This window comes from Anneissia japonica, unplaced genomic scaffold (genome assembly GCF_011630105.1).
Source record: "Anneissia japonica isolate Jap-2015-1 unplaced genomic scaffold, ASM1163010v1 scaffold573_len2283161_cov171, whole genome shotgun sequence".
Classification (NCBI taxonomy): domain Eukaryota; kingdom Metazoa; phylum Echinodermata; class Crinoidea; order Comatulida; family Comatulidae; genus Anneissia; species Anneissia japonica.
Genome location: NW_022719802.1, coordinates 1,727,037 through 1,752,254, shown reverse-complemented (window position 1 = coordinate 1,752,254; position 25,218 = coordinate 1,727,037). Strand labels below are relative to the sequence as shown.

Sequence of the window (25,218 nt, the reverse complement as noted above, 5' to 3'; positions counted from 1 at the left end):
TATTATCACTCTACAGACTGTTTCATGCTAATGCAATCTTCAGGAGTGAGAGAATACAAGGATTGTGTGAGTATATAAATGCTAGGCCAGATGAAAATGCAAATGGGTTAATTGTTTTTAAGTAAGTATTTGTTGTTGTGCCTGCATTTAGACAATAGCTCGGTTCCTTTGTTTAGTATTGACTCTTTGTCTGAATATATTATGTGAAGTTTTTGGTTATGCATAGGTTGCAGCATTTTGTTTTTGGGGAGTAAGCCGATGCCCTGTCGATAATAGACCATTTGATATTGTAGGGTGTGTTGCTGTCTTTAAATTTTAAGTCTGTAGAGTGATTATACCCAAGTAGATGAGAGGGTGAAGTGCTCGAAATGTTTAAAGTACGGACATAATGATAAAACATGTACAAACCACCTCGTTTGCCATGCCTGTGGATTAGAAGGTCATCGACGGCACCAATACAGCGCAGAAAAACTGTTGCAAGATGACTGGAGCGAAAAGCTCATTCAAGAGATGTGGGAACGTGTAGTAGAGGAAAAGAGCGTGGTCACTAGTGAAGATGAATCGACATCGACGATCAAAAGCAAAGTGAACCAATAAATGAAAACCAACAGAAACAAGGGAAGATAACAAGCTTCATGAAATCATCATCTTGGTCTAATAAGCAAGTGAAAGAGAAAGAAAAAAACAAGTATGAATCCAAAGACCAAGCTGAGTCGTTATTATTATCATTACCAATACAATACAACGCGCAATTTCGCTAGTAGTTTCCCCAAAGATGACGTCTTTGTCATCATTTTTAATATAATGCAATTATTGCTATCATTGTCATTTTCGGTATCATGGATATATATATCATATATAGATGCATGTATTTATGTGTCAGTAAAGTTGGCCTTACGATATATACGTACGTCAACGATTAATGCAATCTGTATATAAAAAAAATTTAAAAAATCATACCCGATTGTATGACTAACGCCAACATTCATTTCATTTCCTTAAACGTAAGAGGTGTACGTAATATAAATAAACAAAGACAGATACTGAAGTGGTGTAAAGATCAGAAAGCTGATGTCATATATCTACAAGAGACACATCTTACACCTGAATTATTCAATAAATTTAATTTATTATGGAATGGTATTTGTACGTATAGCACTGGATATTCAAATAGTGCGGGTGTATCAATTTTATTTAAAAAAGATTTAAAAAAGAATGAGTGTATTAACAAAAATGGAAGATACATTATACTAAAATTTAAAATCAATGGTAAAATATATGTTCTTGCTCCTAACAATTGTAAAGTGAGAAGCACATATTTCAGAGAGCTAAATAAGACTATTTCAAATATGGTGGACTTCACTAAGAATATAATTATCATCGGTGGTAATTTAAGTTGTATCCTCGATAGGAAATGGGATCAAAAGAATAGTTCAGACAGAAAAGACGCATCTGTCTTCACACTTAAAAATTTTATGAAAAAACTCACGCTAAAAGATGCCTGGAGAGATAAAAAGAAAGATAAAAAGACTTGACTACTGGTTTATTTCAGAAAACATTCATGGCTATAATGAAGTTATATCATGTGGTATAAGGCTGGCCATCCTGATTGATCATCAGACAATCTCAATTAAAATTGGGTTTGATAATTCTAAAAGGGGTTCAGGATATTGGAAATATAATAGTAGCTTATTAGTCAACACTTATTATCAAAGTGCTATTAGAAAAAATATTATTAAAACTCAAAACAATAAAAAAAAAAAAAAACTCTCGGCCCAGACTTACTTTGCGAATTAATAAAAGTTAGAGTTAAAGACGTTTTTATATTTTTTTGGCAAAAAAAAAAAAAAAATAAAGAAAAAAACAAAGAAAAAGTGAAACTACAAAACCAAATAAAACAGCTAAATGATCACTTGTAAACAATTTTAGTAATTCCAATGAAAGTATTGAGGAAGAAATTGAAGAAAAAATATACTGGAAAATATTGATGAGAATGAAACAAAAGGTGCATACATACGTTAAAGAATAAAATGGATGGAAGAAGGCGAACGTAGCACTAAATACTTTCTTAGTTTAAAAAAAATAACGGAACGAAAAAACATATCAAAAGTATAAAAAAAAAACGCAGATGGTGCTGTGTTAACAGACACAAATGAAATTCTACGAGAGGAAGTCAAATTCTATAAACATCTTTATACAAATAAGGGGATATCCCTTAAGGAAATCAACACCTACTTAGATAAATTAAAAGTAAACAGTTTATCTGAGGAAGGAAAGGGTGTATGTGAAGGCATCGTGACTATAGAAGAATGTGATGAAGCCATACGACAAATGAAGTTATATAAAGCTCCAGGATGGGACGGTCTGACCGTTGAGTTTTATATTTATTTTTGAAAAGAAATTAAACAAATTGTTTGTAATGCAATTAACGAGTGTTATTTTAAAAATGAAATGGGCCATACACAGAAACGGGGTGTAATAAATTTATTATACAAAAAGGGGGATAAACAATTATTAGAAAATTGGCGTCCTATCACATTATTAAACACGGATTACAAGATTTTAACGCAAATTTTATGTTCAAGACTTCATAAAGTAATTGAAAGTGTTATTAACAATGACCAAAAAGGATACAACAAAAGGCGCTTTGCTGGGGAAAACGTTTGGCTAATTAATGATGTTCTTCATTATACGACTGAAAGGTAAATGGAAAGTGCTATTCTATCCCTTGATTTTAGAAAAGCCTTCGACTCTGTGAGTAGGGAATTTGCAATTAAGGTATTAGAAAAATTTAATTTTGGAGACTCTTTTCATAAATGGATTAATACAATTTATAATAAGACAAAGTGTGTATTTGTTAATAATGGATGGGTATCTGAAAAATGTTGGCATTAGGCAGGGTTGCCCATTGTCGGCGTTGTTATTTATTCTGGTCGTGGAAATCATGGCGTGTGATATAAGAAATAGTGCACACTTTAAAGGAATATCAATACCTAGTCAAGGAAAATATGAGGAAGTGCGTATTGCACAACTTGAAGATGACACTGTACCGTACTGTTTGCTGAAAATGAAAAGAGTATTGACAATGGTCTAATAATAAGCTTAGAAAGGTTGCTCAATACCGGGAAAGGAAGAAACCTAACGTTTTTTAGCAAGGTTACTATATTAAAGAGTCTGGCTTTGTCTAAGCTTACGTATAATGCTTGTATAATTGGTGTTTCAGATGACGTAATTTTCAAAGTAAATAAACTAGCATACGATTTTTTATGGAATGGAAAAACGGAAAAATAAAAATAAAAACGTTAATCGGTAAACTGATTGAAGGAGGCATAACTATGCCAGATTTTTCTTTACACGTTAAAGCGCTCAAGATTACATGGGCAAGGAAAATACTGTGTAGGAAACACGTAAGATGGAAGCTATTACCATTATACTATTTAAACAAATTTGGAAACGAAAGAGTGATTCTGAGTATGTCAAATATTAATCTGACAAGTAACACGGGCCTTGATACTATACCTTCTTTTTATTTTAATGTTATAAAATGTGTGTAAAATTAAATAATACCAATAAAGTTTATGTCGTTAACGCGTATGAAAAAGTAATTAAACAAAGCTTATGGGGTAATAAAGCAATTACATATAAGAACAAATCCCTGTTCTATAGGAACTGGAGTACATCAGGTTTCAATAAGATTAGTGATATAATTATTTTTAATCGTCTAATGAAACCTAACGAAATTCTTAAAAAAATATGTATTAAAAGAAATTGTATGAGTGAATATATTTCACTAATTGAGGCTATTCCAAATGAATGGGTGAAATTAATTAAGCAAAATACGAAACATGATATACATGTGAATTCAGATGAGAATATGGTAATTAACAACAACGTTCAAAGGAAAAAAAAGCTATTTACTGTATTTAAGTTTTGTTAACAACAGTTTTATTCCTCCACAAAGTCAGTGTAAATGGAAAAAGGTATTTAACAATGAAGATATAAGTTGGAATGATGTTTGGAAGCGAAAAGTGAAAAATGTAGTTCTTTTAAATAACTCCTCCTGGGTTGTGACAGTAAAATTAAGAACCAAATATATTCCATTGCAGTCTACGCTATTTACAAAATTAAAATTTTAACTGAGCTGAACAAGCCAGTATGTACGAACCCTTGGGTAGCGTTAAATATATTGTAAATGATATGAACGCAATGGGCTTATTTAATAAGCTCTTTTGACTGTTCAATAATTATATGCCCTTTATTATAAAGATTATTATTATTATTATTATTATTATTGATCGGATGGTAAAATTTCAATATCATTACAATTACCAGTGATATTGTCAACATAACGCGGTAGCTTTTTGGTTTGATTTGATGTATATAGATAATTAATACATACGTAAACTTGTATGCATGTATGTACTGTGTTTGTGAATTTAATATGTGTGTGTATGTGTGGGTGTGTGCATATATGTTTAAGTTTGTGTGTTTTTGTTTGTGTGTGTATATATACAATGATGTACGTTTTGAAAACGTTTGAAAATGACTAAAAAGAAAGTTCTTGACTTTTGTTTTTATTATTATTTAACATTATCAATGATATTACATCAGCAGTTACCTTCCTGTTTTGTTCATAAAAGAAAAACAATTAGTAATTGTTGAAATAAAAAAATGTATATGTATAAGTAGGCCTATATGGTATTGGTGTGTGTGTATGTGTGTGTATATATACAGTATATACATGTGTATGTGTAAGTACATTTTTGGAATGAGATGTATTTTAACATATTCAATGAATTACATTTTGGGACCTTAAAGAAAAAGAATATATTAATTTATTTTTTAGAAATTAATAAAAGATGAGTTCAAAAAAATTACAGTCAGCCATTGCGGACTGACCCTTTTTGAGTGCAATTTAGTTTTAATTTTTATATTAAGGTAACAATAATATTAAGGTAACAAAATAGATAGAAATAAAAGTGGGTGAAATTCCCCCGAAAGAGAGAGAGAGAGAGAGAGAGAGAGAGAGAAAACACCTTTTCTGATTATCAAAATTCATTTCCTTTTATATTTTCTTGGTCTATATTTTTAAAATTTAATCCCGGCCTCGAAACTTGGACTCAGAGGTACCGGGATGGTGTCCGGCGGGGGATAGTTTTTACCATTGTTTAGTTAGGTTTATAGTTAAGATAAAAGTTGTGATACCAGGCCCGAAACCTTGACTCAGAAATACCAGGATGGTGTTCGGCGGGGGATAGTTTCTACCATACCGTAGTTAAGTTGTATTTAAGCTTAACCTTGAGCCGTAATTTCTGGCCCGAAACCTTGACTCGGAAGTACCGGGTTGGTGTCCGGCGGGGGATAGTTTTCCACCAAAGTTTTTACTAGTGTTTATTTTATTGTACTGTGCTGGTTACATTTTGTTGTTGTTATTGTACTGTGTGTTTGCAGGAACATATTGTAAAACAGCGGCAAGATCTCGTCTGTATATGGTATCCTGCCTAAAGATGTTTTAAATAAATAAATAAATAAGTATAAACCATTTCCAGCACATTCCACGTACATGTGGAGATCCTATAGCACCTGCCGATAAGATGATCTCTTTGTTCACTGGAATAAAGTCCTCATTTCCATCAAACTGCACATGCACACCTATTGCCTTCCCATCCACAATCTCAATCTAAATTAACATTAAATGAAAACCATAAAGTAGATTATGCCAATGACAGGACAGTACAAAACAAAATGTCGATAGACCTACATCGCACACAACGGCGGCGGAACGTTTTTGAAAGTGGGGTTGGGGGGCACTTCACAACCAGTATGCGAGCGAAGCGAGCATCTGGGGGAAGGGCATGGAGCCGCCAAGGGGTCCTGGTGGAGGTCCAGGGGGCTTTTTCCCCTGGAAGCTACTGATATTTGACGAAGTTTGGTAAATTTTATTAGTTATTTTATAGGCATTAAACTACTGTAATAATTGTTGTAATTTCCAGTGGCGGATCCAGGAATTATTAATAAAAATAATAATAATAATAATAATAATAATAATAATAATAATAATAATAATAATAATAATAATAATAATAATATTTTTCTGCATTATGACTTTGAAATAATTAATTTTATTTAATTTATTTATTTATTTGCATGTATATTAATTTTATGACGGAACTGACATGGATGGAAAGACAGGCAAAATAAGACGCAAATACTCTTCGGGGTCACCATCCATCACCACCCTGGCGCATTCCCGGAATTCAAATGGGCCCGGGCCCCCCTTGAATTTGCCACTGGGTACTTTCCGCAGATGTAGGATTTATACCACCTCAGCCTCACCATGGTTAGGGTTGAGATAAGAAAATTTGTGATCTAGGTGGCCAGAAATTGCACTTACAGGCATAACATTTGAATATAATTTTTTTTATATCTCCATTAAAAAAAAATAAACAACTTAAGGTAGCCCGGGCCCCCTTGAATCCACCACTGGGTACTTTCGCAGATGGAAGGTCACCGCCTCAGCCTCACCATGGTTGGGGATGAGGTAACAAAATTTGTGATTATGGCACTTCTAGATGGCCGGAAATTGCATTTTCAGGCATAACATTTGAATATAATTTTCTTAAAACAGTACCTCCATTTAAGAAGAAAAAAAAAACAACAATTTAAGGGTGCCGGGGCCCCTTTGAATCCGCCACTGGGTACTTTCGCAGATGGAAGATCTATACCACTTCTGCCCCACCATGGTTGGGGCTGAGGCGAGAAAATTGTGATTATGGCACCTCTAGATGGCCGGAAAAAGCACTCTCAGAATTAAAATTTGAATATAATTATAACAATTAGGCCCCCACCCTTGAATCCGCCACTGCTTTCCGAACAAACGATCTCAATGAATTAATTACCATGAGGGCTAATCCTTGATATGGGTATTCCCCGACGAAACCTTTACTTTTCCCCGATGGATACAATTTACCCTTCTATAATAGCCCGGAAATGATACTCCAACTGTGAAGGGTCCAGGAATTGAAATAGACGCAAATGGAGTGTCCACCCACCTCAGCCCTACAACGGTAGTGGCTGCGGTAAGAAAAAATATGGTTATGGCACCACCTCTAGATGGCCGGAAATGGCACTTTCAGATTAAAAGTTGAATACAATTTTATTCGTTTTGTCTATATTTTTTTTGATAATTTTGAAAAGAAAAATAGGAGGTTGGGGGCCCGTGCGTACTGGGCTCCCCCTAGATCCGCTATAACACATTAACTACAGTATATTATAAATTAAAAGTGGGGGGGGGGAGGCCCCCAGTTGAAAAAGTGGGGACCAATGGCCCGCTGGCCACCCCCACCCCCCGAACCCGCTTCCGCCACCGTTGATCGCACATAAACAATTAATTACGAATAACGCTAACTGAATTGCAATTCATAAAATAAGCACTGACAACAAACCTTTGTGACTAGAGTGTTAAGTGAAATTGTTAAATTTTTTCTACTCTTGATTGGATGCAGGAATGCTTTTGCAGAGCTACAACGCTGCCCATTCACAATGGTTGCCGGGAAGCTGCCGAACCCAAACTGATATTTAAAAAAAAACAAAAAAAACAAACATATAAAATGGAATTACTGTGAAATCGATACGGTATATAGAAGCTACTGAACACCAACATGTGCAAAACAACAAAGAATGGAAAATTGAGGACACTCAAAATGTTATTTTGACTCGCGCGAGGCGAGCCAGGTTTCGGTCTCTTATCGATCTGATTTCAAAGAGAAAACACCCGCCTCAGCATGTAATTTTTTGTGTTTAAGTAAAGTTATAATAACTAGTAACGGTCAACAGCCAAAATAGTAATCTCTAAAGTTTCTTTAGGTTTCACACACAAAATTCTGTATAGGCCTAATCTTATTCAATTTTAGATTGCTATAATCATTAAGTTAGCCTCTGGCAGATCTTTCCTAGGACTAAGCATCAATTATATACAAATACTGTACGACCAGTTTACAGTGTAAGTAAAGTGTATACTAAACAACTAACCATAGACTTTCCATTGATATCTGGTGTCGTCTGGTAACCAAGTTCCATGCCTTTTAATTAAAAATATATTATTTTAATAATAACGAAGTCAATACACTGTACGAATAACATGTCCATTGCTTTGTGGGTCAACATTGCAATGGTCGTATTTTACTACCGAATTAAAAACAAATGTGAAAAACTAAGGTCGAAATTTATAATTTTTATTTAAATTTTAAATTCGGAACTACCCTACTCCAACCCTTAACCCCACCCGTTAACGCAACCTTGCAAAGTAGTTGAAAAACTTTATTGCTTATTGCTTATCAAGTGCAAGGCCTATTCAATGATAATTACTGTAGGCCTATTTGAATGTTACCGGTAATTTAACACTCATCCAAAAGGCAGAGCTGCCGTAGGCCGGGGCAGCCTATTGAGTGAGTGTCTGGGGGCGCCTACGACCCAACAGGATTGAGTGGCAGATCCCTGGTGGTGGGGGCCGGGGGTAAATCACCCTGGTCTTGACGATATTGATGCAACATTTTTTTTAATGAATTCAGATATATTAGCTATACCTCTAACTTATATGATTAACTTATCACTCACAACTGGAATTTTCCCGGAGAAGCTTAAACTTGTAAAAACTATACCAATTTTCAAAAGTGGAGCAAGGGATGACATGTGTAACTACAGGCCTATTTCTATATTGTCATGTATGTCAAAAATATATGAACGAATTGTCTATGACCAAACGGTTTTTAAAAAAATAAGTATAAAATCCTGAATGAAACACAATACGGCTTTAGAGAAGGACACTCTACAAATCACGCCCTCATTCAGACGATTGAGAAAATAACAACGGCAATTGACAACCAATTACTTGTTGTTGGAGTCTTTTGTTATATAGTATTAAGATAACTTACGAATATAGGCCAAATCAATAAAATTATTGGACTGAACTTTTACCTCACTACCCCATTACCTCACTAATTCAGTGGGCAACTGTTAAACGTCTCCCTAATTATTATATATGAAGTCTTTGACAGGACAATAGCCAATTCATGACAAAAAGCCCAAGTGATCAACTCCTTGCATTTGATTTATAAAATAAGCTCGATTGAGAGACAGATCGTTACTAAATATAAGTTAAGTTCTACCCCCAAAGTTGTTATATTATCTGACCAACAGAAACTCCCCAAAATGATGTAATAGTCAAATGATTAGGATAAGGTGATATCTTTCAACCAATCAGAGAAAGTCCACCACACCCCAAGCTTGTATGAAAAGTAAAGTATTAGTTATCTAGAAAGGACTTCCTTCTGATACCTTGAAGAAAACATTACGTCTCACAATCTTACTTCTATATATTGTATATATCATGCAGTAGAATAGTGAATAAACGCTTTGCATTATAACCAGAAGAGATGTAGTCAGTTCAGTTATTATACTATATATAGTTAAAGTAAACCATCTCGCTTGTCATATCAATACAATCATAGTGAAGATCCAGTCTTTGCATCCGGAACATACATTGGAATCGGGCACAACAACTTGAGCATTACATGGCGAACTGCCATATATAATATTACACTTTCTCGACCTATCTAAGGCGTTTGATTCGATAGATCACAAAGTTCTTCTACAAAAACTACCTTATTGTGGCATCAGAAGTCTTGTACTTAAATGGTTTTGTAGTTTTTTAAGTGGAAGAGAACAATCTGTAGCTTTAGATAATATACAGTCTGATAGAAAGTTGGAAAAGTATGGAGTTCCCCAGGGATCTATCCTGGGTCCATTGTTATTTTTACTATTTGTCAATGATATGCCTTCAGTATGTACCAAAACTCAATTAATAACGTTTGCAGATGATACCAATGTTTTCTTAAAACATAGTAACATAAATAAAGCATTCGATATAATGTATGAGGAGTTAAAACGCTTAAATATGTGGTTTAAAGCAAACAAGCTTACTGTTAATACCAATAAAACTAAATTGATGGTGTTTAGTGGTAGAAATACAATTATTATCACAGCGCATGTCGAACTCGTCATTGACCAGGACATTATTCAGAGAGTAGACAAAATTAAATTCCTTGGTATCACTCTTGATGAAAAAATTAATTTTTCTCAACATGTAAATGTTATTGCTAGTAAGGTGTCTGCAATTATTGGAGCAATGAATCTCCTTTGCTACCATATCACATACTGCTCACTATTTATAAGTCTCTTGTCCTTTCTATTATAACGTATGGGATCACGATATGGGATTCTGGTAGCATGACAAACTTAAATAAAATCTATGTATTACAGAAGAAAGCACTTAGAATCATATGTAATGTACATTATCTACACCCATTTACTCAACTTTTTGTTAAAACCAATACTTTAAACATATTTGCTTTATACGAAAAAATGTAGCCAACTTAATGTTTTTATATGATAATGGTTTATTGTCAGAATCTTTTGATTTGTTGTTCCGTACACTTGACTCGTACCATAATCATAATACACGATATAAGCAAAACCTTGTTATCGACTTAAAACGCAGAAATGTTGGCCGACAAGGAATCTCGTATATAGGGCCTAAGGTGTGGAACAACATATCAAGCAATGTTAGAGCATGTGCTAATATTTCACTATTTAAGAACAAAATGAATAATATTTATCATGGAAGCTATAAGATGAAACGGTACCACTGCCAAGACGGGAAAAATTGTATTATTTGTAAAGAAATTCGTCAATAAAAGTCAATGATGTTTAAGTGCAATTTATATGTTGCTTTATTGCTGCTATTTAATTTAATTATTTATATAATTTTACAGTGTTTAAATTGCTATCTAAGACTGACATAATAATTATATTTTTATCATTATTATTATTATTATTTATTATTTATTTTTATTTTTATTTTTATTTTTATTTTTATTTTTATTTTTATTTTTATTTTTATTTTTATTTTTATTTTTATTTTATTTTTATTTTATTTTTCTTTTCTTTGCTATTATTATTATTATTATTATTATTATTATTATTATTATTATTATTATTATTATTATTATTATTATTATTATTATTATTATCTTGATCTATGATATGAAAGTGCTTTAATTAAAATGTATACCTTGACTTACTTTGTCAATTTGAAATAGTATCTTAATTACTTTTTTTTCGGGCGCCACTAGTGTAAAGCTCTGTTTGTTTGTGGTTGCCCTTTCCATTTCCATTTTTATATCTGTACTGTTTATCTATGCTTTGAAAAGATTTGGAATAAATTGATTTTGAATTGAATTTTGAATTGAATTAAGCTACGGCCTTTTAACGGATTAGAGTATAGAAACATGAAAAGTAAAAGCTATCCTTCCTTTTATTCATACGTATAGCTGAAAAGATTTATAACGTAGGTATAAAAGTTTACAGTGGCGGATCCAGCAATTTGAAATAGAGGGGCCCAGAGGCTTCCACAGGTGGAGAGTCTGTGTACCTCAGCCTCATTTAAGATTATGGGACCTCTGGACGGCCGGAAATGGCACTCTTAGACTTAAATTTGAGTAGAATTTTTTTATTTTTTTATTTTTGTATTTTTGGTAAATTTTGAAAAAATTATCCGCCACTTGTTTAATATATTAATTCAGTATTCATTTGGCAATCGAATCTCTATCAGGTCTATTCGTATTTTCTAACTTGTAGGTCCTATGTATATTGACGATGTCCAGGATCCAAGCCTTTGATAATTATTAATTAATATAAAGAATGTACTATTTGATACATTGTAAACGTAAACTCTAGAGTATTAGAAGTCATGAAAATATTAATGAAAAAGCGATTAATTACGAGCTTTTATCGATAAACGGTAAGATTTATTTACCATTCCCGTTGAAAAAACATATGAATGAGCTGGATGAATGTATACGTTTAATCATTCTTATTTATTTATTTTATTTTATTATTTTTTCCCCTCCCGGTTTCCAGGCCCCGGGGCACTAGCCCCGGTTTCCATAACTCTCGGCGCCACTGCCTTAAGGGCTCTGTATTTTTAACATCAAATCATCAAATATTGTTCTCATTTAGTTAGTAATCTAAGATACAAAGGATCATATTAATGTTCGTGAATCTTTACATTTTCCAGCAATGGTAATGGCTGTATACTTGTATAACTGAAATTTTGGGAAACAAAAAGTGTTCATATCATAGCAACTAAAGTAAGTTGAGGATCAAATATTACAAAGGTATAAATTATTAATTAAGCGACGCTTACTATATAATTTCAAAACAAAATCCAATGACAAGAAAGATCGACGTTTCGGGTCCATCATGGTTTCAAGGTTTTATCTAAGCGCAAAATCCAAGTTTGATTGCTTAATTAAAGAAATGCTTTGGATCAAAGAACTGAAACCACGTAACAAACAAACTGATTCAGTCAAAGCCAAACTGTTTATCTAGTTAATTTGCTAAGAAGGACTAATTGCTTAGTTCCACTATGGCTCCACACAATTTGTTGGAAAGAAAAGAAAAGATGGAAAAAAAGAGAGAAGGGGAAGGGGGATGAAGAGGGAGAGAAAAAAAGAAGGAAGAGAAAAAAAGAAGGAAAAGGGAAAGAAGAGATGATGAGAAGAAGAAAAAAAAGAAGTTGTGGAAGTGGGGAAGAAAAAAAATGGAAAGAGAGAGAGGATGAGGAGGGAGAGGGGAGGAGAACAGAAAAAGAAAAAAGAGAGAGGAAAAGGGAAGAAAAGGGGAAGGGGAGGGAAGGGAAGGGGGAAAAACTATTATTATCATTTATTTTTTTTTCCTTTTCTTTTCCTATAAGTTTCTTTTTAGTTTATTCAGATGAAATGTAATGCATTCTCCGGGAGATGGAGTGCGCGCCGTCGGGTTTCGGCATTGGTCACGCATTGTCATGAATTCCTGGCAATGGCGAGAATGGTGTCGAGAGCAGTGGTGTGTAGTTCATTTCCTGGGATGCGTACTTTTCTTTTCGTTATTAGTTTTGTAAAAAAAAAAAGTAATGTATATTTTTAGACGGTGTATTAGGATAGTAAGAAATGTCTATTGCTAGACAAATGTACATATTTTTTTTTCTTTAAATCTTATATTGTGAATTATTGTTGCACATCTCTAGATTGTGCCTCTGTTACAAAAGAGAAACAATAAAGTTATTATTATTATTAACAGTAGGCCCTATTGATATGTTAATTAATTACTTACTTCCTGTCACTGCTTGGTATTTTTGTTTTTAGTTTTTTCAATTTACTTGATCTTAAGAATGGTTCCATGATGGACCCAAAACGTCGATCTTTCTTGTCATTAAATTTTGTTTTGAAATAAATTATTCAAATAAAAAAAGAAGAAATATTATAGTTAGTTCAACATATGTCTAGTCATCTACCAAGTAGATTAACAAATCACTTCCTAATAAGACTCTTTGGAGTAGTAGAGCACCATTCACAAGACTAATGCAAACAAATAATTCAAATGATAAAAGTTTAACAATATTTTAAAGAGAATGAATGAATACAAATGATCGGAGAAAAAAAAATACTATGGACATAGTGTAGTATGACTATGGATTATATTCGAAAATGTATTTCAACTAACCCCAGTATTTCATTCTGTTATTGTTCTACGAGTCTGTTTTTGTTTAACCGAAGACTTGTGTCATAGCCGAGGGCGTTTGGCATATTTAGGTTTTCTCGTGAGTGTTATAAAAAGGGTACTGTAGTTCAAATGTTGACGACTGATGATATAATATGATATCGCTTATCAATGTCAGTCAACAGTCACGCAAGGGCACGCTAGAAAATGGCGGAAATTAAATAATTCGTTGATTAACATGCGTTGGTAATGTACTGAGTTTTGAAAACGGTCAACATTATACCATTTTTATTTAAAAAAAAAAATAAATAAATAAAGAAAACACACACTTTAGGATCTAATTATGGCGTTGTAAGTTGACCCCCGTTGACATTTAATGCATTCGAGTGTTCCGTTAACAGCATTTCCAAAGAGTCAATCATTAAATATTATATCCTGTCGTTGATTAACATGCGTTGGTAAAGTACTAGGTTTTGAAAACGGTCAACATTAAAATATACAATTTTTATATATTAAAAAAAATGAATCAATAAATAAATAAAGAAAACACACACTTTAGGATCTAATTATGGCGTTGTAAGGTGACCCCCGTTGACATTTAATGCATTCGAGTGTTACGATTACCAGCATTTCCAAAGAGTCAATCATTAAATATTATATCCTGTCAATCCGGTCCAGGAAGTGAAAAACTTGTAGACTTTCCAAATTTTTTGAAGACGAAGACGACATCTGTTGTAGACGCATTACTTCTGAAGCATTAATTGTTTGGACTGATTGTAATTTTATAAGATTTTCTGTCGAACAATGAATGCTTAAAGCTGCACCAATATTATTCTTCAGCAGTTGCTTGGATTCATCCTCATATTATTTAGAAAATAGTCATTTGCATATGTCCATGTTTCCACTGGGTTATATCCCGTAATTTTTGAAAGGACTGAGTAGAATAAATAAAAAAAAATAAATACTGCGTTTAGCATAGACTTTAGTTGGTCACTTCAAACACATTTAGCATTATATTTATTCTTCTAATAACACTTTTTATTTTCCAAACAGGTGTTAGTTCTTTATTCTAGTTTATGTCTCTTAACTCTTAAATAGGCATATTATGTAATTGTATCTCTACTAATATTGAACCATGTTTTATTTACAAGTGATCATTTGTTTGCGTTGATTACAAATTCCAGTTTTATAATAGGCCTATTGTGTGTAACTTTCCTTAAAAGCTTATTTTAATCTTGTACAATGTTCAAAACATGTACTTAATCTCCTTTATGTTTTTAATATTAACACACATGATTACATTATTTTTATTTTCCATGGAAAACTGTAAATTTATTCATGAGCCTCCAAAATTGTATGACGTTGGGAACGAGAAACTAGCATTTAATTTGATTTGGCGTAAATGAAGTAGCAGTAAAAGTCGATCGCCTGGAAAGATCTTCACCCACTCCCCAATGTGGGCCTACCATCCCATTGAAAAGTAACAAGTTCTTAACTTACCTGCGTTGATGAAGGCTTGTGACATTGGTGTCTTGTAGCGTTGCTGAGTAACAGACAATCCAGGTTCACTATAAATCGAAACATAAACCAAATATTCATAGGATAATTTATTGTGTTATATTGAGAACAAAAATTAACATGGTAATAAATTAGAGGCAAACTATTGTAAATTGAAAGGTAATTTCACAGCTTTCGTCGACAGTTTAATCCGATGACTTTCCAATTTGGAAGACTTAGGTCAAATATTACTAATAATCAGCTCATAGTCCCATCCAAACAATAATATTGCAGATTCATAAATCTTATTATTATTATTATTATTATTATTAGGCCTATTATTATTATTATTATTATTATTATTATTATTATTATTATTAATAATAACTTAATAATAGTACGGAGAGATTAAAAGAAAATATTTTTTATATGCACAGAATGTGCTGTTTAAAATATATACCATTCTTATAATTATTTGTATTATATCATCCTCTCATTATTATCATTATCAGCGTCATCATCATCATAATTATCGAGGACTATCATCAACGTCATTATCATCGTCATCATCATCATTATCATTCATCATCATCCTCATCCCCATCATTCATCATCATCATCATCATCATAATCAATAGTTATGTGAGCAAGTTTTTATATTAGCCTAACTGTAGTTTGATTTGCGTTATGCGTTTCTTTTGTATGTTGTCTAACCTCTGATTATTCTCCACCGCCTCAAAACAAGGTAGTACGTCTTTCCAAGCCCAGTTTTCAGCTCCCATTTCAGCCCACCTGTCAAAGTCTACAGGGCATCCTCGGATGTACGCCATATAGTTAATGCTACTCGACCCTCCTAACACCTGTTAGAAATTTTAATCCAGTCAACACTTATGGTTGTTGGTATGTCAGAACATGACGTTAATACAACTTTGCAATGTTATTTATTATCAAATCACGTTAAATACGTAATTATGGCTCTACAGAAAAGTTAATAATAATAATGATAGTATTAATAATGATGATGATGACAATGATGCTGCGCCTAACACTAACGTAATGGAAAAAAAAAGGAAGTGACCGACGCTGCGTGTCTTAAACTGCGGTGGTGGACCTTTCCTATCAATCGACACTATTTATACCCCTCCTGTTATACTCCTACACTTTCGGAGTCCTTGGGAGGTCGGCTTTACTCACCAGAAACAGAACCAGAAGTAAACAATAAACCTAAACTCAGCGACCTTTCTAGGCCTGTCTGATATCAATCATAATTATAAACATAAATTAAAGAGCGACTTACATATTTAAGCAACCTCCCTTCGCTTCGTATCAGACTATTTGAACGCAATTTGAAATTAACATAGCCCTGCACAGAGCGCAGTCAAACCATCTGCTCTATGGTCAAACTAAAATATGTTATAAATGTTCAATTGCAGCAGTTGACATTTTGGTCATCCAATAGAGGAATAAACGATCGAACTCTGTTAGATATTGTTATTCACCGGCACCATCTTCTGACCTGCCACCTATGGGTTTCTTACTATACACTGTCTAAACTTTAGCATGACAACTCACTGGTAAGACATCTACCGTGTCAGGTAATAAGTTTTTTTTTGTAGTCAACTGTACATCATTTAGTAAAAACAGACTATTTTTCACCCGTGTCTGATTGAAACTTTACTTAGTTCTTTTAAATGAGATTATTAAATAACTTGTGTATTGTGTTTAAAAGTTTTCTTCACCACAAAAGTTCATAAGTACACAAAAGTCGTTAGCGTTTGTATTTGTAGACGGTGTACATTTTGTTTTTAATGATGGTACCAGTCCCAAAGAAATACATTAATAACATTATTTTCATGTTAATATTCAAAGCAACATATAAACAGTGTTCAATAACCTGAATAGTTTAAAATACAATGGAATGTTATGGTTACCTTTCCTCGGGGCCAGTTACATTTTTGGCCTTTTTGGGCTTTGCAAGCATGTTCTTGACTTTCGATCTGATGGTTAAAATAATAATTACATCATGCTTGGAATAACCTTATGATGATCTTTTTAATAATTCGTATTATGTCTACTGGGCTTACCTTATTTTCTGTGGATTAAAAAAAAATTATTCACCAATCAATAATATTATTAATAATACTAATAATAAGTAGATTTACTATGTCTGTTTGTACAACAGCACATTGGGCTTTTCCTCCTTGCTATAATGAGAAATGAATTTAAAATTGCAACAAAAATGTCTTTAACAGGTATAAAGTAAAAGTAGACTTACTATGCCTGTTTGAAAAAAACCCCAAAAAAACTGGGTTCTGTTTCTTAGCAGTTTCTTCCTTCTTTACCCAGTCAGCAGCATGCTGACCTTGTTCTGTTTCCTAGCTCGCTTGCTCTTTCTTTTTGTCTTTCTTTTTGTCTTTCTTTCTTTCTTTCTTTCTTTCTTTCTTTCTTTCTTTCTTTCTTTCTTTCTTTCTTTCTTTCTTTCAAAACACTTCCTTTCAAAACGCTGCTAATGCCAAACGGTTGTGCCGATTTTAACCAAACCTGGTCAGTATAATCGGTGACACATATCATACATGGGGTGTTCACTGCTTGAGGTCAAAGGTCACTAGGGGTCATTAGGGTAAAAACTTTCAAAAAAATAAATAAAAGACTTCTGTCACAAATAACATAGCACAGTCTTGTCCTGGGCACATATGTATTGGCATAAAGGTCATTAAAGGGTTATTCTTTTGTTCTCTATAGTAACACTTAAAAATGCTACTAATGGCAAACCATTGGAATAAATTCAATCAAATTTCGTCATTAAGAACCGGTGACACCTCCAACACCCCAGTCTGGGATCAGGGTAAATTTTCAAAATAGCCCAATTGAGCTCAAATTTACCAGGAATGATCCCTAGGACCTTCTAAACACAAAAAAAAAAACACTCTTCACCCCATATGTCAAAGTTCATAGGTCAAAGGTTCAAAATGTTATTAATGGCAAATGAATAAACCAAATTCAATCAAAGTTCATCATTAAGAACCAGTGACACCTCCTACACCCCTGTCTGTCATAGGGTTCATCGGGGTCAAATTTTCAAAATAGCCCAACTGAGCTCGAATTTACCAGGAATGATCATTAGGGCCTTCTAAATATGAAAAACTACTCTTCATCTATAGGTAAAAATTCACAAGGGTCACTATAGTGAAAATTATCAAATATTGCTAGTGACTAACGATTGGACCAGTTGCATCAGAACATGGGGTGTTCACAGGTTGAGGTTAAAGGTCACAGTTAAAAAATGACTGGGTTCATGTTCTATTGAACATAGTATCTCTAGTTATTATTGTTGTTGTTATAAAAATAATCACTACTCTCCATGTCCTTAGTGGGCAATAGTCAGTAACACGCGATTGAAAATCAATATAGAAATTCACAAAATGTAACATAATGATATTACGGTTAATTTAGGCCTATAAACTAGCTAGATAGACCTATGGCGTAAATCAAATACTGTAATAACACTGAACACCAATTTGGTCTATTTTGCGAGTTAATTTTGAAAATGAAAGGAAAATACAGTTTGTATGATACACACAATTAATTTGAAAAATAACGAGGTTTGTTTACCTCAAAGTTCCAATCAACTTCAGTCCGTTGAAGGTAGGCTGGGGCCAGTGGTATATTTATCTCAGATTTTGTATCCTCACCCCCAGCTTCCAAAAGAAGGACCTTTGTGCCACAGTTAGCGCTTAACCTGTTAGCTAGAACACACCCTGCGCTGCCTGCTCCGATCACTATATAGTCATATTCTTCGTCTAGACTATATTTGTATGTTCTCTTTTTAGGTCGAAGTAGATCTATGAAAAAGTTCAAAGACGTTGCAGCCATTGTGACCTGAAATAAGAATGAGTTAAATCCTGAATGTTCTAACTCTATTTCAGGCGTATAGCAGATACATTATTTTAAAGTTATAACGTTTATGTGCATTATATACTATTATGTACGACATGTAACATAAACCATCAGTTAGCATTCTAAGAATTACAGAAAATAATATAGTATTTTGATTGCTCTATACTGTACCACAGATGTAAGGTTATTGATGTGTAGTTCAGGTTGTGCTATCTTATTTGAATGTAATTAGGTATTATAGCATCTTTGATAGTATTGATAGTGCTTGGATATAGTATAGTTTGAATAGATGTATACTCGAATACATTGAACAAACTACCAACATTTAATACGTAGTATAATCTAAATATATATGGCTAGGTCTGTAATATTATTATCAGTAATATATTTCACCAACATGTCAATACCGATTGTGCATCTTCGCGATATGCTATTAAAGTATGATTAGGCTTACTTATGATATTGACATTAAATTAATAATTTGATTCTATAATCTTGTACGGTATTACGTGAATAAGTCTATTGGGATTCAATATTTCTAATATTTATTTAGTCATCTTTAGAAATAATATTCTTTTCTTATTTGTATGCTTATGACCCTACAACAGATACCAAAATCTTTTATAGATTACTCTATTATAATTATGTTAAATAGAGATAATAATAATAATAATAATAATAGTGTAGTTTTATATAGCGCACATATCCATCTAATGTAAGATGCTCATGGCGCTTGATATGTGGACTAGGAACTCGATCAATAATGCATAAGTAGCGTAACTGCCGGCCGTTCAGATGGTTCGATGAGCAGGGGCGTTCAGGGCCTCGAAGTCAGAGGCCCTCTTCCATAAAGAAATAAAATAATATATATAAAAACAATGCATAGGACTAGATTGTAAATTAACGTAAATAAAATCTTATTTGAAAATCGGTCTATTACAGTATAATTTAAAGTGGTTAAAAATTTCATTTAAACATTGTCCTATCCTAATGGTCAAAAAATTAGTCACACAAATAAATATCATCGTAAAGGATGAAAATTCCCAGAGAGAATCGTCAGGTGAGTTCCACGAACTCAAGTTGTATGCAATTTCCCATCTTCAGGCCAGTCAGGTCAAATAAATTTTGCCAAAAAATATCGTTTATAAACCAGTAAATTTTCTTTCTGTTTTCGCTGATAACATTGAATTTACGAATGTGTTTTGCCGAAGCTTTTGCCACTGCACACTACCGGTAGCCATTTTCAGTGGCGGTGCCACGGGGGCACGGGGTAATTTCCCCCAGAAAATTGTCTCTCCCCCCCCTAAAAAAGAGAAGAAAAACTGTTATGTATTTTCTATAGACTATATACATTATAAAATCGAGACTCCGAAACCTCTAAATTGTCATATTTTTCGGGGTCTTCGCCCCTTAGACCACTTTCGAGACATTTTGAACGATGCCCGACCACGCCCACCTCGCAGGCCACCCCAGAATATTTCTTCCCTAAACTTTTACCTTATCCCTCACTTTCCCCCTCCCCCAGATTTCAGACGCTGGCGCCGCTACTGGCCATTTGCGGCCCTTTGATACCAGCCAAAATCAAGCTCATTCTCATAAGTTGGATCGGCCCTTGATTATGTTGATACATTTATCACACTGTCGTCTCTCTGCCCGTAATAAATCAATAATTGACTAAATGATTAAAAATTCTAGGCCGCTATACGGTAATCGCTAACGACCTACCAAAAGCAAACACATGAGAATTAATGTTATTAAAACATGGTACAATGCAAGTGATAATATATCAAGTTATTAATTCCTCAAGCTGAATTCGGCAAGCTAAGTTTAATTAAATTAGTACCAGACCGTCTTATTCCTAATTTTCCGTATTTCAAAAGATACAAAATAATTTATTCATTCATTCATTTTACTTTTATTGCCAAATTCCAAATGCGAATACAAAATGAGTTAAGCAAGTACAGATGGATAGGAGGTTAAAAAAAGATTGTCAAGTTTAACACCCTTTACAATAGTAAAAGTGTATTAAAAATAAATTACTTTACATAGGGAAAGCCAATCTAAATCATAAGAAATAATAATAATAATAATAATAATAATAATAATAATAATAATATTAAAGAAATAATAAAAGTAATCATAATAATGATAATAATAATAATGATAATAATAATAATAATATTAACAATAATAATATTAATAATAATAATAAAAACAGTAATAATTTACACCAAGGGGGGTGGGGCGGGGTGCTACTCTACTGAAGAATAGGCCCTATGTGACGACTCTGGCAAATCAGGCGCCTGAAAATCTCAATTCTTCATCATTTGTTATCCGTTTTCAACAATTTTTGCATTAATTATTAGTTGTTGACCTCTAAATTTGATTTCAAAGATATAATAATCTCATTTTGAGACAAGAATTTGTTGCAGAGTGGGTCACATATACATGACAGTGTTTATATATTTTTATCAACCCAAACTCTAAATATATGGCCTGTTGAGGTTTTTTTTTCTCTTTAAAATGATCAGAGTTTTGTACCGGTACATTTTACATTTTAGTAATCATTATTCCAACCCTCAAATACCGGGAACAGATAGTTTTACTATACCGTATATTGTTTTAGTAAAACTACGATGCATACAGCATAGAATAATACATTGTTTACCAATATTTCTGCCCCTAGACTAAGAAATACAGGATGATACCCAGTGGGGTGGGTGGGGTGGGCTGCTATGGATTACTTCAGTAATAAAAAAAAATAAATTGTACAATTTTCACTGTCATAAATATGTACGGGTCTGGAATGATGTTTAGCAGGGGATGGTTTTTAGTATGGATTACTTCAGCAAAAGAGTACCGTAATAATTGCTAATTTATATACGACAAATCCCCCGACGAGTCTCGAACCAGGACCCCTCAGAACATTTTTACGCCACTGCGCATAATCTAATCAAAGTAAGTTTATTTAAAGCGTTCACAACACTGGATAAACTCTCCTTCCTGTGTGAAGGCCCATTTTCGCACCATTTTTCGCATTTTCGCAACAATTTGTAGCACTTTGTAGAACCGAGCTATCGTTATAGAATGCGACACTACGCCAATACACAGAAAGCATACTATATTGGCGCATTTTGCCTGTATATGAGTATACATAGGCATATATATGTATATATACGAGAAAGAACATCGGTGACCTCTGGTACCCTAGTTGACGTTTAGCAGAACATAATATTTAATATGTATCATAAAATATCTCGGTCGCACATGCGAGTTTGCAAAAGAAAAATTCGTGAGAATAAAATATCATGTTACGTCAATTGTCAACCGACGGCGGCGGAAGCCTGGCCCCCACCTTTTGTGATTGTTACCAGCACCAGTGACAAACATTTTACGAACGCTGCAATGTCATTATTAATATTATTATTATTATTATTATTATTATTATTAATATTATTATTATTAATAATAATAATAATAATAATAATAATAATAATAGTATTATTATTATTATCATTAGGACTATTATTATTATTAGTATTATTTGGTGCTTAGAGACCTTGTTTATTTGCCCCTTATAAATTGACCTATTATTGTTATTATTATAAAATAAAGATTTTCCCTTTTTAAGTTGTGCAACCAAATGTTGATTGACGTCTGTTTACGCGCGTCTGTAAAGTTTCCTTGAAAACCACGCTCGAGAAAAAAGAAAGGAATCGCCCGCATTCATGAATTCTTTATTTAGGCATAGGGTGGAGGTAGGCACCCTTTATAGCGTAACGCTCTATTTTTCTTTATGCTAACCATGAAGATGTAAGTGTAAATGATTGGCTCACAGAAAACCTTCAAACTAGCGTAATATAACCACATTTAAACTCCATTTAATTTAACTAAAATAATAAGATAATTAATTAGGCCATTTTTTAAAATAAAGTTCCCTGAAAGTTAACTACAGAATTAACAGTACACTGTAATTGTAAAAAGGTTGCAAAAACTGTATTAAATAAAAAAATTCTTTCGAATAAAAGAATCTTTCGCTTGACATTAGGAATTAGTCATTTGGAGACAAAATAATAGACTATGTCAAGTGTTATAATGAACAGTGGCGGATTCAAAGGGGAGCCCGTCCAGTATGGGCCCCAACCTCCTAAATGGAGAAAACAGACAAAACAGACAAAAAACTTTTAATCTGAGAGTGCCATTTCCGGCCATCTAGAGGTGCCATAATCAAAATTTCTTTCACCTCAGCCTCAACAGTTGTGGGGCTGAGGTGGGTAGACATTCCATTTGTGCAAGACCCTCCCTGGGTCCCCTCTATTTCGACTTCCTGGACCAGCCAAAGTTGTAGTATCATTTTCGGACTACTATGGAAGGGTATTTTTTATCCATCGGGGGAAATGCGGTCCATATCAAGGAAATCAGAGGTAGATTCAATGGGGTGGGGGTGGCTAAATTGAATGATTCTGAGAGTGCAATTTCCGGCCATCTGGAGGTGCCATACTCACAAATTTAATTACTTCAGCCCCAACCATGATGGGGCTGAGGTGGTATAGATCCTCCATCTGTGAAAGTACCCAGTGGCGATTCAAGGGAGCCCAGCAGGCCAACCCCACCCCCAAATTGTTCAATTAAATAAAAAATGGAAATGTAAAGAAAATTATATTCAAATTTTATGTCTGGAAGTGCAATTTTTCGGTCATCTAGTGGTGCCATAATCACAAATTTTCTTACCTCAGCCCATACCATGGTGGGGCTGAGGTACTGTAGATTCTCCATCTGTGAAATTATCCCCCGGCCCCCTCTATTTGAAATTCCTGGATCCACCACTGACAACAATTATCAGGTCATATTACAGTAGATTGATGCCTATAAAATAAGTAATGAAATTTACCAAACTTCATCAAATATCCATAGCTTCCAGAGGGAGAATCCCCCTGGACCCCACCGGGACCCTTGGCGGCCCCTGTCCTCAGCCTAGATGCTCGTTTTGCTCGCATACTGGGCCTTTTAAAATGGCCACACCCCCTCCACCCCCTCCCCCACTAAATATATACAATACAATAGTAACTATGCATCATGGGGTAGAGATATTACAACACTGAGGTCGAATGGTAGTATAACTTGTAATTATACGCATTGTGTGATTTCAGAACATTGTGATTGTATTAAAATACACCTTCTTGTAATTCGTTGTTGACCTAGAGGTAACGGAACTAGAAGGTGACATAGAAAGCATGGTTTATAGGGCTAATGTGCATATACTATTGTTGAGTATACTCTTCCACACTCATACCTTCATCAGCGATGGTGTAAACTATTTTATTTTTACTTTTAATTTTAATTTTGCAGAATATACAGTATACATTTTACCTCCTCGCTTTATTTATTCTTTATTTTTTGTTTTATTTATTCTTTATTTTTAATTATATAGATATTTGTATCTGAAATAAAGAAATGAATGCATGAATACGCCCTGCAGTACCGTGTAGTATTTTATTGCAGAGCGAACTCGGAAGCTTTTTGGCCCATGACCCAGTAAGCTCCTTGAAATCTCCACCCTCGTTTAGGAAATTCGTTCGCAGAGTGCTAAAATAGTAGGCTAATATACAAAATCGCTGTGACATTCAAAATGTTGGTCATCTAAGTTAGAGGTGCACTGAGCCGTGGGAGGTTGATTGACTAATTCGAAGTGCCCCGGTTTGACAGCAAGTATTTTACACAAGAAATATGAAAGGAACAATTTGTTGAAAGTTTCAATATTCATGTTTCATATTTCAAGTTTGCCCGCAGTTCATTGTACTTCAATGGTGCATTCAACTTCTCTGTGTGCCAGATATGTGTCGGGTTAATTTTGAACAAGGAATTTATAACTGATTAACCAATATGTTGGGCTTTGACACCATTCAAATTTTTTATCAATAAGATACTTGTGTCATAACCAATAGGCCAGAGAGTGGTTGAACGGATTCAAATAACGTCAGATACACTCCTTTACACAATAGGTACGACTAATAATAAATATAGCATATAGTATAAATAAAGATTTAGATCACAGGTTGAGAAAGGTTGCAGGTGCGACCGAAATATTCATGATCAATAACAGTTATATGTTTCGTTAAACGTCAACTTTGTATTTCATTTTTTTACTTATGCTGTTGAACTCTATAATCCGGAACATACCTGTCTCTTATACACATCTTTCCTGGATCCACCACTGACAACAAT

The 25,218-nt window shown here is 33.6% G+C and overlaps 1 protein-coding gene across 1 annotated transcript in view; it reads right to left on the bottom strand.

Annotated features, from left to right (window-relative positions):
* LOC117111036 (alcohol dehydrogenase [acceptor]-like) overlaps nt 1–25,218 on the bottom strand; it is a 51,831-nt gene that overhangs the window by 23,171 nt on the left and 3,442 nt on the right. Inside the window, exons 2-8 of the mRNA XM_033253902.1 lie at nt 18,709–18,975; nt 17,028–17,093; nt 15,811–15,956; nt 15,100–15,167; nt 8,032–8,081; nt 7,446–7,571; nt 5,564–5,680 (exon numbers count right to left, since the gene is read on the bottom strand). Of these exons, the coding sequence (XP_033109793.1) occupies nt 5,564–5,680; nt 7,446–7,571; nt 8,032–8,081; nt 15,100–15,167; nt 15,811–15,956; nt 17,028–17,093; nt 18,709–18,969 (834 nt within the window). The 5' untranslated portion in view covers nt 18,970–18,975. The remainder of the gene's footprint in view (nt 1–5,563; nt 5,681–7,445; nt 7,572–8,031; nt 8,082–15,099; nt 15,168–15,810; nt 15,957–17,027; nt 17,094–18,708; nt 18,976–25,218) is intronic.